This window comes from Canis aureus, chromosome 26, assembly GCF_053574225.1.
Source record: "Canis aureus isolate CA01 chromosome 26, VMU_Caureus_v.1.0, whole genome shotgun sequence".
In the NCBI taxonomy this organism is placed as follows: domain Eukaryota; kingdom Metazoa; phylum Chordata; class Mammalia; order Carnivora; family Canidae; genus Canis; species Canis aureus.
The window spans coordinates 41,206,678-41,221,866 of record NC_135636.1 but is presented as its reverse complement, the minus strand read 5'-3'; the positions used below and the strand labels follow the sequence as shown (position 1 = coordinate 41,221,866).

General features: G+C 41.2%; 1 protein-coding gene across 4 annotated transcripts in view; it reads right to left on the bottom strand.

Moving 5' to 3' along the window:
• The window catches only part of ARFGEF2 (ARF guanine nucleotide exchange factor 2), a 99,036-nt gene that overhangs the window by 31,149 nt on the left and 52,698 nt on the right, over positions 1–15,189 (bottom strand). For all 4 annotated transcript variants that reach the window (XM_077873500.1, XM_077873502.1, XM_077873501.1 and 1 more), the window contains exons 22-25: positions 12,793–12,940; positions 11,555–11,654; positions 5,074–5,114; positions 4,800–4,969 (exon numbers count right to left, since the gene is read on the bottom strand). In XM_077873500.1, the coding sequence (XP_077729626.1) occupies positions 4,800–4,969; positions 5,074–5,114; positions 11,555–11,654; positions 12,793–12,940 (459 nt within the window). The remainder of the gene's footprint in view (positions 1–4,799; positions 4,970–5,073; positions 5,115–11,554; positions 11,655–12,792; positions 12,941–15,189) is intronic.

Below are 15,189 nucleotides of genomic sequence, written 5' to 3'. Positions count from 1 at the left end.
TAGCTTTAAAAAGAAAAAAAAAGAAAAAAAATTCTATCACATGCTACAACATGGATGAACCTTGAGGACATTATGCCAAGTGAAAGAAACCAGTCACAAAAGGATAAATATTGCATGATTCCACTTGTATGAGGTTCCTAGAGTAGCCAAATTCATACTGGGAAGAGGAGGAAGAAATGGAAAGCTAGTGTTTAATGGGTTTGGAGTTTCAGTTCTGCAAGATGGAAAAAAGAGCTCTGTAGATCTGTCACACACAATGTGAATGTACTTAACACTAATAAATTATAAATTTTATAAATTGTTAAAATGAAAAATTTTGTGTATTTTACCAAAATTAAAAAAAGAAGAATTCATACATACTAATAGCATAGTTAAATCTTCAAGATTTCTTGCTAAGTAGAAGAGGTTGCAAAATGGTATGTGTAATACTAATTATGTTTTTCAAGAGAGCAAAATAAATCAAGACAATATTATTAATGTTTCTTTTTTTTTTTTTTTAATTTTCATTTATTTATGATAGTCACACAGAGAGAGAGAGAGGCAGAGACACAGGCAGAGGGAGAAGCAGGCTCCATGCACCGGGAGCCTGATGTGGGATTCGATCCCGGGTCTCCAGGATCGCGCCCTGGGCCAAAGGCAGGCGCCAAACCGCTGCGCCACCCAGGGATCCCCTATTAATGTTTCTATACATATATACATATACAGGTGCATAGAAAAACGTCTGGGAAGATACATAAACTGGTAATAATTAGCTTTGGAGAGGGTCCAAGTGGGGAGTGATGATGGTCAAAAGTGGCTTTAGCAATAAATTTTTTTTAAGGTGTTCATGTAACGTTCATTTAATTAAATACTAATAAAAAGAATATTCCTCTCCTAAAAATCAGGATTCAGGAATTCCTGCAGCAGGAGTACACTCCAAACGTTATCGTGCAGTTTTGCACACCCCAGGACACAGATGTGCCCTACTTTAGAAGAGAAACATGGGACAGTTTCAAAGACCTTGCTAGAATCCTAAGCTAAATTACAGCTGTACTCAGCCATCCACTTCTTCAAACGTATGAGATTATTATGTGTTCCAGTCCCCAGAGGGAAGAGAAAATCTTCCTGAGGTGGTAGAATGAATGAAAAGCCCCAGAGGGGGCAAATGAGTTTTCTACAACTTTGTGCTTAATGGCTCTGAAATGGAATGGACACTGGTAATGAAGGTGACAGCCATGAAATGTCTAATTACTCTGTGCCAGCCTATATCCCAAGCCTGTCCACAAGTGGCCCACAGATAACCAAGAGCTGGCACCTCAACAGTCTTGACAACAGAACTGCAGGTAGGAAAAGTAACTTGTATACACTGATATTCTCTCTCTCAAGGTAATTCCACTGAACATGAAATCTGGACTCTGAAGAGCTGAGAAATGTTTACCAAAGCACTTCTGGATTATTATTCTGAGAGAAAAAAGGATTCCACAGCTGCTCGTAGAGAGATCTCATGGGGGCAGCCCAGGTGGATCAGCAGTTTAGCACTGCCTTTGGCCCAGGGTGTGATCCTGGAGACCCAGGATCGAGTCCCGTGTTGGAATCCCTGCATGGAGCCTGCTTCTCCCTCTGCCTGTGTGTCTGCTTCTCTCTCTCCTCTCTGTGTATTCTCAGAAATAAATAAATAAAATCTTAAAAAAAAAAAGAAAGAAACATCTCGTGGAATAAATGAGCAACATTTCCTCCAGCTCAGTGGTCACAGGCTTGGAGCAGAACATAGGATAAGGTATAGTAATGGTAATGGTTCACATTCCCTTTCTCAAACAATTTCACATCAATTACATCAACTGGTCCACTAAGTTATTTACCCAGAATAGTGAGAAAGATAGTTGCTAAGCAAGTTGATTATGTAGAAGACAGTGCTACCATTCACTCAACACACAGTTGCTCTGGGTCATGTGTAGGCTCTCGTGGCTGTGTCCTCCCTGAGGGTTCAGATAAAAGGTCACTTCCAGATAGGCATGACATACTACACTGCCTGACCCTTCACCAGACATTCATCAGACATTCATCATTAAATGTGGGTGAACTCCAGGAAGCAGTGACCTCTATGACCTGGAACCAGGCCCTCACATGGTTTGCTAAACAGATGGTGCGCTGGAAGGTACCTGGCTTTGAGCGGATAAAGAAACAAAGTAAACAAAAAACTCTGATTAGCTGATGTACCAAGTCAGAAGCAAGACTGCATTTGGCAATGTCTCAGTTCAGTGGGACCCTGGAGCAGGCTGGCAGCTGCTCACAAGAGCCAATGGTGCTCAAAGCTTTGTCAATCCGCCCTCGGGGATATCATAGTGCTAACTTCAAATTAGCTATGGGGGTTATTTACACCACAGAAATTGGCAGATGCTATAAACTGCTCACCAGCATCCTACTGCTTGTTCTATAGCCTAGTGGCAAACTGCTTCTTTTTATAAGTTTCTTCCATTCACTAGAGAGAGAGCAATTCTCTTTTAGATAAATTGTTTTTTACTCACAGTACTTTTAAACATCTGTTTTACAACTCTCATCTCAACTTACAACGTAAGTTTCAGAGTGAAAAAACTGCTTTGAAATCATGCAGTGTGTTTTGGTTTGAAACAGTGCTATTAAGCTATTACTTTTCCTTTAAGAAGTTAACACCATCAGAGATGCATACATTCACACACATACTACATATATGTCCCGATTTTTAAAAATTTGTTCAATAAATGTGTGTATATGCCTATATATACCCAATGAAACCTCTGGTGGAGAGAAAGAAGTATAGTTTGTTTTTTTCTCAGTAGTTGTCAGTTTTAGAACACACAAATCTCTAGCTTTAAAATAAAGATTTTATTTATTTATTCATGAAAGAGAGGCAGAGACATAGGCAGAAGGAAAAACAGGCTCCTTGTGGGGAGCCTGATGCAGGACTTAATCCCAGGACCCTGGGATCACGACCTGAGCCAATGGCAGATGCTCAACCATTGAGCTACCCAGGCATCTCCCTCTAGTTTGTTTCTTTTTTTTTTTTTTCTCTACTTATTTATGATAGTCACAGAGAGAGAGAGAGAGGCAGAGACACAGGCAGAGGGAGAAGCAGGCTCCATGCACCGGGAGCCCGACGTGGGACTCGATCCCGGGTCTCCAGGATCGCGCCCTTGGCCAAAGGCAGGCGCCAAACCGCTGCGCCACCCAGGGATCCCTAGTTTGTTTCTTATATAAAAATGTATTAGTATTCTAATACTTAGTAGCTCAGTGGGCCAAGTGTCTTACTCTTGGTTTCAGCTCAGTTAATGATCTCAGGCTCATGAGACTGAGCCCTGAGTCAGACTCCACATTCAGCAGGGAGTCTGCTTGGGGTTCTCATCTCTCTCTGCCCCTCCCCCCGACTAGCATGTGTGTACATGTACGCTATCAAATTAGTAAGTAAATAAATCTTAAAATAAATACATAAATAAATGTTGCTTTTCTCAACGTAACTTTCAGAAGAGTGGTGGCAATGAAAGCCAGAATATATGAAGCAGTGACATTAACAGTGAAACTATATAGGAACACCAGGGTGGTTCAGCAGTTGAGCATCTGCCTTCAGCTCAGGGCATGATCCTGGAGTTCAGGGATTGAGTTCTGCATGGGGCTCCCTGCAGGGAGCCTGTTTCTCCCTCTGCCTGTGTCTCTGCCTCTCTCTGTCTCTCATGAATATATAAATAAAATCTTAAAAAAAAAATAGTGAAACTATATAAAATGTAACTTAATCTTTGGTCACTCATAAGATACCAGGAGGATTTGCCATGTGTTCAAACACCAGTTTGTCCAGGGGCTATATTATTCTTGTGGTGTTAGCCTATATCCTGGATATGGAATATTAAAGTATTTTTAATTCCACTAAAATTTTAATTTCATACTCTGTAAATTCTAGCAATATGTAAATATGCTCCACAGGGAAACGAATTATGGGTATCCTCTGCTTCTTGCAATGTCACACTGCACCATTTTTCTTTTTTTTTTTTTTTTTAGAAGATTTATTCATTCATTTGAGAGACAAAGACAGAGAAAGCGCTTATGTGGGAGGGAGGGGTAGAGGGAAAAGGAGAGAGAGTCTGCACAGATTCTGCACTGAGTGCAGAGCTGGACTCGGGGCTCAATCTCATGACCCCAAGATCACGACCTGAGACAAAACCAAGAGTTGGATGTCTACTTGACAGTGCCACCCAGGTGCCCATGCACTGCTTTGCTTTTATGAAAGATCTACCTTAGTGTCTATTTTCACTTAAAACAAAACAAAAAAAAACAATAACAAAAAACAAAGAGGAGTTTTACTTTTACAAAAAAAAAAAAAAAAAGGTGAAAAGTGAAAATAACATTTAGCATTTATTTGTTTTGCAGCGAGTCATTACAGGGGCAGCATGAGCCCCAGCAGCAAGAGTGGTGCTGCCAAGCCCCTTCCCCGGAACTCCACTCAGCATCCCAGCATCAAGCCACCAGAGCTTTGAACTGTTATCAGTGAGCATCTGGGCTTTATCTCAATTCTGTGCATTGTGAGCAAGATGTGTCCTAAGGTATCAGAAAAGCCCAGGAAAGGTTATTTTGGAAGTTTGTGAATGCCCAAAACTGTTTTCATATAAATTAGTGGTAACTGCCTCTCTGCTTTATACCATTTAGGCTTATGAAAGGTTTCACAGGAATGTTCTACTTTTGTATAGCAGGGAAATCTGTATAGATATTTAAACTCTCAATCACTTCTTCTTTGAATATAGTTGCCTGCCTTTTTCTGGACACCAATAGAGTGGTTTTTGAATTTGAAGAGTTACCTTATTGAAGTGATCTCCAATCACATGCCATATTCGGGACCACTGCAGTCGTATCCGATTCATGTTGTAGTATGATATCTCCACAATCTTCTGCAAGCTGAACATGCGGGGGTGATGGGGGGAAGCCAGCTCGTCCATGGACACGGCGCACAGCCAGCGGACAAAGTCAACTACAGGCCAGACCCAACAACACATGCGAGGCTTAATTAGTAATGGCCAGACAGTAACAACAAGAGGACTCTGTAGTTGTCATGCATGAGTGACAAATACATACCTATGGCATTCCCATCCAGTCTGGTAGATCCAGTAAAAATTCTAGGAAGACAATTCCAGACACAATAAAATAAAAGTTAGATTTGGAAATTGCATTCCGATTTCAAACACTGAAGAAAAGGCAAAAAGGAAATATTTCAGATCTGGCACTTCCACTAAAATAAATGATTGAGGCAGACAAAACCAAGATCAGGTACAAAACTGATCAATGAATTGAGAGATAAAATGGCTATAATGGTAGGAAGAAAAAGCGACACATCAGAAGGAGGAAAGGAGATTAAAATGTAACAGCATGTGATGTCACAACAGTGAGAGTGAGTGCCTCCAAAAAGCTGCTCTTCAGTAAAATGAACAAAAAATACTAGCAAAAAAAAACCAAAACAAAACCAAACCAAAACCAATTCTTTTAGGACTGAACTCTGGAAATAACCAAAGGCTGATAAATAAAATGTTTATTCAAGGGACGTCTGGGTGGCTCAGTGGTTGAGCATCTGCCTTCAGCCCAGGGCGTGATCCTGGAGTCCTGGGATCGAGTCCCACATCAGGCTCCCTGCATGGAGCCTGCCTCTCCCTCTGCCTATGTCTCTGCCTCTCTCAGTCTCTCATAAATAAATAAAATCTTTAAAAAAAATAAAAAATAAAATGTTTATTCAAGAAAAATGGCTAGATCTTGGTATGAATAGAGATCATTATGATATTTTAAGTTAGCCTATTTCCATTAGTGTCTTCTCTGCTCCATAAAAGTATTGAAAACCAACAGCTTTGAAAGTCACAGTAACTGTGAAACCCGCAAGCTAGCTCCATAGGAGAGAAAACAACAGTCCTGGATTTCCCCCGAAAACACCAGTCTCTGAGAACTGACACTATTTGACCTGCCTGGTAGTACCCAGGGAACTTCCATTTCCAAGATCTGTCTTTAACTCAGACCTCATTCAGTACAAACAGCCTTTTCTCTGAGGCTTTTATTAAAAGCCATCTGTAGTAAATGCTGAATGCTGCAGCTACCCGAGGTGGCAGTCACAATTGGGACAAACAGGACCTGGTCAAAAACTTAAAGGAAAGGCTGGGAATGAGACACCCACAGGAGGGTTTAAAAAGCTCCATCATATTCCTGGCAATCTAGACTGCGATAACATGTATAAGGCTTTGCACACACCCAGGAAAGACATGAAAAGGCCCTAAGTTCTCATCTTTAGCTGGCCTTAAGGTGTCACACAAGCAAGAAATGAAGGCAAAGGTGGAGTTTTAAACTGTCTGAGGATCAAAGGGGCACCCCAAAACGTACATGGAAACTCCTCAGCAAAGGCTGGTGGACGTAATAGTCCCAGGCATTTCAGGAAATCTTTGTCTAATTCTTTTTTTAAAAAGGTTTTAATTAATTAACTAATTAATGAATTAAGAGTGTGAGTGGTGAGGGTAGTAGTAGGGGGAAAGGGAGAGAGAGAGAATCTTGAGCCAATCCATGCTGAGCATGGAGCCTGATGTAGGGCTTGATCTCACAACCCTGAGATCATGAGTTGAGTCAAAATCAAAAGTTTGATGCTTAAGTAACTGAGCCAGCCAGGTGCTTAGTCTCTATCCAATTCTTAGCTGATCACTAAAGCCAAGGAGCAGAGACACTGGCTACATGCAAAAAGAATACAGACTTTACACAGTTTAGGAAAGTCATTTAACAAACAAATAGTAATGACAACAACAATAAACCCTAGGTGGGTGGTGGGCAACCGGACATCTAAACCTGTTACAGTGTTTTTTAAAATATCAGTTTTTTTTAAAGATAGATTTATTTATTTATTCATTCATTCATTCATAGCGAGAGAGAGAGAGAGGCAGAGACACAGGCAGAGACACAGGCAGAGGGAGAAGCAGGCTCCATGCAGGAAGCCCGACGCAGGACCCGATCCCAGGTCTCCAGGACCACACCCCGGGCTGCAGGCGGCGCTAAACCGCTGCGTCACCGGGGCTGCCCTTAAAATATGTTTTTAACCAAAAAGACATGTAAAGAAACAAACGATGGCCTGTTCACAGGCAAAAAACAACAGATCCTGTCCCTAAGGAGACCAGATACTGAACTGACTAAAGTTTTAAAGTTAGTTATCTTAAGATTGTTCAAAGAACTGAAGAACAATGTCTCACAAATAGAGAATATTAAATAGATGTATTTTTTTAAAAGATTTTATTTATTTATTTAATATTTTTAAAGATTTTATTTATTTATTCATAGAGACAGAGACAGACAGACAGAGAGAGAGAGAGAGAGAGAGAGAGGCAGAGATACAGGCAGAGGGAGAAGCAGGCTCCATGCAGAGAGCCTGACGTGGGACTCGATCAAGGGTCTCCAGGATCACGCCCTGGGCTGCAGGCGGCGCTAAACCGCTGCGCCACCGGGGCTGCCAGATTTTATTTATTCATGCATGACAGAGAGAGAGAGAGGCAGAGACATAGGCAGAGGGAGAAGCAGGCTCCCCACAGGGCCCCCCGCCAGGATACCGGGATCATGACCTGAGCCAAAGGCAGACGCTCAACCACTGAGCCACCTAGGCACCCCAATAAATGTATTCTAAAAAATAACAAATAACCAGGCAAATTCTAGAGTTGAAAATTATAAAGCTGAAATGAAAAATTCACTGGAGGGGCTCAAGAGCAGTTCTGAGCTGACTGAAGAATTAGTGAACTTGGAGACAGGTCAAAGGATATTATGCAATGTGATGAAAGAAGATAGAAAAGAATAAAAAAAAAAAAGACAATCTCACACAGACCTGTGAGACACTACCAAGTATACAGATATGTACGTAAGAGGAGTATTAAAAAGGGAGGAAAGAAAGAGGCTAGAAGAACTTTTTCTTTTATTTACTTATTTTTTAAAGTTTATTTATTTATTTTTAAAAATATTTTATTTATTCATTCATGAGAGATACAGAGAGATACGGCGGGGGAGGGGCAGAGAGAGAAGCAGGCTCCATGCAGGGAGCCCGATGTGGGACTTGATCCCAGGACTTCAGGATTATGCTGTGGGCCGAAGGCAGGTGCTAAACCACTGAGCCACCCAGGGATCCCCAGAACTTTTTCTTTTAAAGATTTTATTTTTTTATCCATGAGAGACACAGAGAGAGACAGACAGAGACACAGGCAGACACAGGGTCCTGACTCGATCTCAGGACCCCAGAATCATGACCTGAACCAACAGCAGATGCTCAACCACTTGAGCCACCCAGATGCCAAGCTAGAACTTTTGAAGAAATAATGGCTAAAAACTTCCCTAATTTGAGGAAAAACAACAATCTACACTTCTAAGAAGCTCAATAAATTTCAGTAAGATAAACTCAAGGGATCTACATACAGACATATAATAACCAAAATGTTGAAAGCCAGGGAGTGAGAGAATATTGGAAGTAGTAAGAGAGCAGACTCATCACTGCACTGATTTCTCTTCACAAACAACAGAGGCTAAAAGGCAGTGGAATATAATATTCAAGGTGCTGAAATAAAAAGACTATAAACCAAGAATTCTATATGCAGCAAAACTAACCTTCAAAAATGAAGGAGTGACTAAAATACCCTGAGATAACATTGCTAATTTGATCTGCCCTACAAGAAATACTAAAGTTCTCCTTGAAAGGATAGACAATAATGCAAAAGTATCTGAGGAGGTAAAAAGTACTGGTAAAGGTGCCTAGGGAAATACATATTTGTTGTTCGTAATTCATTTTATCTATCTGACTTGAGGATGGCAAAAGTTATCATCCTAAATCTGTGTTGATAGGCAAATATGTGGAAACATATAACTTGTATGGTGACCGCACAAAGGAGAGGTCAGAGAATGGAGCTGTACAGGAGCCAATGTTTCGTACTATTCAAATTACATGAACATTATTCAAAGTTGAATGTTAAAAGTTAAGATGTTATTAATCATGATCCCCAAAGTAATCAGTAAGAAAAATACTCAAAAAATACAGTAAAAGAAACAAGGAAAATAAAATGGTACCCTAGAAAATATCTTAACACATAAGGTAGTAATAAGGAAGGAATGGGGGAATAACATATTTATAAAAAAAGAAAAAGAAGCAGATCTAAATTCTACCCATCAGCAATTAAATAGATGAAACATTTTAATACAAAGGAAGAGATTGGTGGAATGGACTAAAATGAACATGATCCAACCATCTTCTGTCTAAAGAGCCTTGCTTTTATTTTATTATTCTTTTAAAAAAATTTATTTATTTATTTATTCATGAGAGACACAGAGAGAGAGAGGCAGAGAGAGAGGCAGAGACATAGGCAGAGGGAGAAGCAGGCTCCATGTAGGGAGCCCGATGTGGGACTCGATCCCAGGTCTCTAGGATCACACCCCAAGCTGAAGGTGGCATTAAACCACTGAGCCACCGGGGCAGCCCCTTATTATTACTTTTAAAAAGATTTTCTTTATTTTGAGAGACACAGAGAGAGGCAGAGACACAGGCAGAGGGAGAAGAAAGCTCCCTGCAGGGAGCCCAATGCAGGACTTGATCCCAGGACCCCAGTATCATGCCCTGGGCCGAAGGGAGGCTCCCAACTGCTGAGCCACCCAGGCATCCCTATTTTATTATTTTTAAAAAGTAAGTTCTATACCCAATGTGGGGCCTGAACTCATGACTCTGAGATCAAGAGTTGCATGCTCTACTGACTGAGCCAGCCAGGAGTCCCTAGAAAGACTCATTTTAGAGTCAAAGACACAAGTAAGTTGATAGTAAAAGAATAAAAAAGAAATAGCATATCAAAAAGTAACCAAAAGAGAACTGGGATGGCTGTACCAATTAAAACAAAGGACTGAAAAATCATTACTAGAGACAAAGAACATTTTAAAACACAAAAGGTTTAATCTGTTAAAAAAAAAAAAAAAGCATATATGCATCTAACAACAAAGCTCCAAAATCACAAGACAAAACAGATAAAACTGAAAGGGAGAAATGGACAATCTGACAATGGCTAGAATCAGCAAATCTATAGACACGATGAAGATTAATGGCCACAGAGACTGGCAGGGGATGAAATGGGGAGTGACTGATAATAAGTACGCGGTGATTAAAATGCTATGAAATTCAGTGGAATTGCTTTTCAGCCTTTTGGCTAAGACCAAGTGAAATTCAATAGTGATGATGACCACAGAACTACGAATATACTAAAACCCACTGAATTGTAAAGGTATATATTTATTTATCCGAGAGAAAGTGTACACGTTTGCAAGAGAGGGGAGGTGCAGAAGGAGAGGGAGAGGAAAAAGAATTTCAAGAAGATGCCCTGTACAGTGTGGAACTGATGCAGGGCTTGATTTCATGACCCTGAGATCAAAAGTCAATGCTTAACTGACTGAGCCACCCAGGTGCCACCTGAATTGTACACTTTAAAAGAATAAATCTTGGGGCACCTGGATGACCCAGTCGGTTAAGTATCTGTATTTGGCTCAGGTCATGATCCCACTGTTCTGGGACTGAGTCCCGTATTGGGGTCCCTGCTCAGTAGGGACCCTGCTTCTCCCTCTCCCTCTGTTTGTCTCTCTGTCTCCTTGTGCTGTCAAATAAATAAATAAAATCTTAAAAAAAAAAAAAAAAGAATAAATCTGATGGTATGTGAATTGTATCTCAATTTAAAAAAATGTAATAGCACACAAAATGGTGATGGGTCAGAGTAACGGAAAAGAAATATGTGTAGTTCATGGAAGAGTAAACATTTTGTACTTTTGGCCTAAACCTAACTGGAAAATGTGGGGAAAACCCATCAAAAGTATGTTACAGACAAATATCTCTGTTGGAGGGAAGCAAAAGGAACAAGGTAATCAAAATACACTAATAAAGAGTTTTAAATACTAAGAGGATTGTTCTGAGAACAATACAAACACTGCCCCAAATTCTATACTGCTATCATTTCAACACTGTATTTAATGCCATGGGATAGGTCATTAACCACATAAACAGTGTACATGATTATTCAAGGGTACTTTTCACGAGTTTATTCATTTTAGAAAATGTGTATTTTAAGCACTGGTACCTAATGAATGTCTTCAAATAAGAATACCTATATTTCTCATATTTAGGTCAAGTTTTAAGTAAACAGGTATCAGGGAAAGGTTCTGAGGAAAAAGAAATCCAATCAATGTGGCCACCTCACACTCACAATAGGCTTTACATCTTAAACTCTACTTAAAATTTTTTAATAAGTAATTCTATTAAGGAAACAAGGTAATCTAAAACATCAGCACAAGCAAAAACTCGTTTTTGACAAGATTTGGTCACAACCTTAAAGTTATAATTTTTTTAAGAGGTCACAAATTCAAATGAACACGAAGGCTATTAGTAGCTGTGGATCACATGTGCTACTTCCTAGTTCGAGTGATCTAGAGCTCACAACACTTAGAAGAGTCAAATAGATTAAGAATCCGTTAAATACACAGAGGATGTGCCAAGCTACTGGACAGATATTCCAGCTTCACTGGAGAACAGAATTACCTGTCTACAGCTACAACCACACTCTGGGAACTGGTCTCACCAACAGACTCCTGGAAGCTGGCCATCTGTCTTTTATCCACTCCACCACTCACCAAATTACCTGAAATGCAATGCACAAAATCAACATTGCTTCAGAAACAGCCAAGTATTTACAGCAAAGTATTCTGTGGCATCAATATGCAGAGACAAGAGACAAAAAGGAAATGGTTTGCAGGCAAAACAAAACAAAATACCCTCAACTGATGATAGAATAAAATTAAATGTAGGTTTTGGCATTTGGTGTTTAAAGTACATTTTTATTCTTAAAATACAAGCTCCCTTACTAGCACCACCTCCCTTTCTTAATATTCTTTCACATTTTTATTGTATTGAATGCCTATGTTTAGGAGAACACATACAAATTAAGCAACACTAACTCTGGGCTCCTGAAGATGGGATGGCTTATACCTGCTGAATGTCCGGCGCACTTTCTAGGATTTCACTCCAGCCATCCCTGCATGCATCCTAAGAAGCAGGTGCTATTACAATCTTCTCCTTTCATAGTCTGTGCTTTTAACCATTACCCTGTACTATTCAAAAAGCGTATGTGGGACCTAGGAGCCTGCCCTCTGCTGAGAGCCTGGGTTTGCAACCTGCCTCTGTCACTTTCTGAGGTGTGGTCTTGCTCAGGGTCACTTCACCCCAACATCACCTTCCTCATTTACAAGATGGGGAAGATAATACTGCCAATCTCACTGTATTGTTAAGAGGATTAAATGAGTTAAAATGTATGAACTGAGTGCTCAGAATGCAGTCTGGCACATGTGTTTGCCTTATTTACTGCTATATCACTGATGGGGGTCTCTCAGTTGAGTGAGAAATAACTACTTTCATGAGAATGAACATGGAAGAGATGTTGAATCTACTTATAAAAATCTAGAAATACTCATACCCACTCCTCTAATACTAGGTACTAAAGCTGCAGCCTTTCTATAGCAAATGGCTTCTCCCCCCAGTACAGTTATATGGATAGAAAGAAAAGTAATGCACCCTGCTGATTTTGATAAAATAGGCATTTACTCAAGTTTAATCACAGTTAAGAGAGCCAAAGCAACACTTCCACTTCCATTAATAAACATACTGTCAGCTGGCACACAAGGAAGAGATGGTTTGCGTGACAGTCCTGCTGAGACAAGAAGTGTTTCATTCCGGTTAACTTGTGACTCCGTGACGGCCAGCCGTGGGGCCTGGTGTCTTACCAAGGCCAAGGCCCATGAACTCTTCTCCTGCCAATGTGTGGCCCTTCAGGCTCCCTTCTCTTTCACGCCCAGATCCAGACAGGTAGCGGGTTTTCACACCGGTTCCTATCAGCTGAGCCAGCTCCAGCTGGCTGATGCATTTCAAGATCTAGTGGAAAAAATGCATGATAAATGAGTTCCCGTATCTGGCCTGAAAAGGTCACCGCAATCCTGGTCATTTGAGAGCTCCCTGAAACACAGAGCTTTTCAGGTAAGAATAATCTGAAGGTCTCAGAGTGGGTTGCCTAGTCCTGGCTAGGCAACCCACCAAATGCAGGCCTAGAAGACAGACTTTACTTTTTTTTTTCTCCCCAAACTATTAAAAAGGAAAAGAGAAAATAACCAAAAGAAAAGCTGGTATAGGGCAGCCTGGGTGGTTCAGTGGTTTAGTGCTGCCTGCAGCCCCGGGTGTGATCCTGGAGATCCGGGATCAAGTCCCACATCAGGCTCCCTGCATGGAGCCTGCTTCTCCCTCTGCCTGTTTCTCTGCCTCTGCCTCTCTCTCTCTCTCTCATGAATAAATAAATAAAATCCTAAAAAAGAAAAAAAAAGCTGGTACAATGGAGTTTGCTATATAGATGTTTAATTATGCAAATGTGATAAGTGCTTGAGAAAGACAAGCTGTTTGACTGGAGCAGAGAATCCCACCCACCATATTACCCAGTAAGTGCACCATCTGGTCTGATTTAGCCTCCTCACCTCCTTTGTACTCAACTCCACAGACACAAAACACTAGCCTCCCTGCTGTTCCGTTAACTTGACATGTTTCCTACCCCAGAGCCTTTGTACTTGCTGTTCCTTATGCCTAGAACATGTTGCTTATACTCTTCCCCATGGCTCACTCCCAGCCTAAAGTCCCAGCTCAGACATGTCCCTGAGATGGCACGCATACTCTCTCCACCACCATCCCCTCCCTGGTCACGCTCCCGAACCCCCGTTAGCATTTACCACTTTTTGACATTATGCCATATATTTACTTGTTCTCTGCCTTAAGTACCAACAGGGCATGAACTCTGTCTTATTCACTGCTGAATCCCCAGCACCCAGCTGGTGATTATTATTCGATTAACTGACTAAATGAGGACATGCCCGGGAATGGGTGTGCAGTTGGAAAAAAACACTGAACCTTCCGGCCCCATGGGGTCATTCTGGGTTTGAGAAGACATACCTATACACAAGCCTTCTCTCGACTGCAGCTTATCTGAAGAAATAGAAATTAATCCCTACTTCTACTGGAGGAAAACCTGCTAGAAACTTACCGAGGGATAGCATGGAGATCTCCAGGTAAACCCTTCTTGGGGGATTTTCATGGCAACTTCTGACTAAAGCTGAATTTTTTTTTTTTTTTTTTTAATTCATTTATGATAGTCACAGAGAGAGAGAGGTAGAGACATAGGCAGAGGGAGAAGCAGGCTCCATGCACCGGGAGCCCGATGTGGGATTCGATCCCAGGTCTCCAGGATCGTGCCCTGGGCCAAAGGCAGGCGCCAAACCGCTGCGCCACCCAGGGGTCCCTAAAGCTGAGTTTTAAACTACCTTGCGTGTTGATCTTACAATCCAATCTCAGAGTATGGGAGTCTACTATGTCGCTGAGCATTGCTTGGTATTGTTACTTATAAACTCCCTGTTGACTGAAAAGGCCTCCCTGGACTGCTCCACATACAACGATACTACTAAACTACTACCAGTAAACTGCTTTTAACTTTTTCTTTTCCAAAGGTGAGAACGTGCCAGAGTCTCAAGTATGTCAACAATTTAGGGCGAGGACTTCTTGGCTCCAGCCTGATTTCTGAAGGTTTCTAACCATCAAATAGGTGGTAACTCATTTTAACATTTTTAGGTGCTGCTAGATACTTGGCAACCAGCAGGAACCCCACATAGATCATGCCTCCCAGGTGAAAAAAAGTTCTATGAGAGAAAACAGCTATTTATTGATCCACTACCTATTGTGACTCCTCAGAAAACAGGGTATTGCTTCTTAAAAACAAAACAAAGCAACAACAACAATAACCAAACGGTTCCTGGCTGGCTCATTTGGTGGAGCACTCAACTCTTGATCTTGGGGTCCTGAGTTTGAGCCCCACCCTGGGCACAGAGATAACTTGAAGAACCAAAACCAAAGTAACCAGCCTTCCCCCTCCCCCCACCCCATACACCTCCATCTTTTTTTTTTTCCCCATCTTTGTCTTTTCTAATATGGAAAACTCCAGGGTTGTGACGGAAAAGGAAAATCTGGGTGGAAGGGAACAAAGGTATGTACCATAATGAGCAGGAGGAGGATGGCTAACACCTACAGAGCCCTCAACACCTGCCAAATGCAATTCTGAGCCTGGCATAGGACCTCCCTGTACCTCCTGG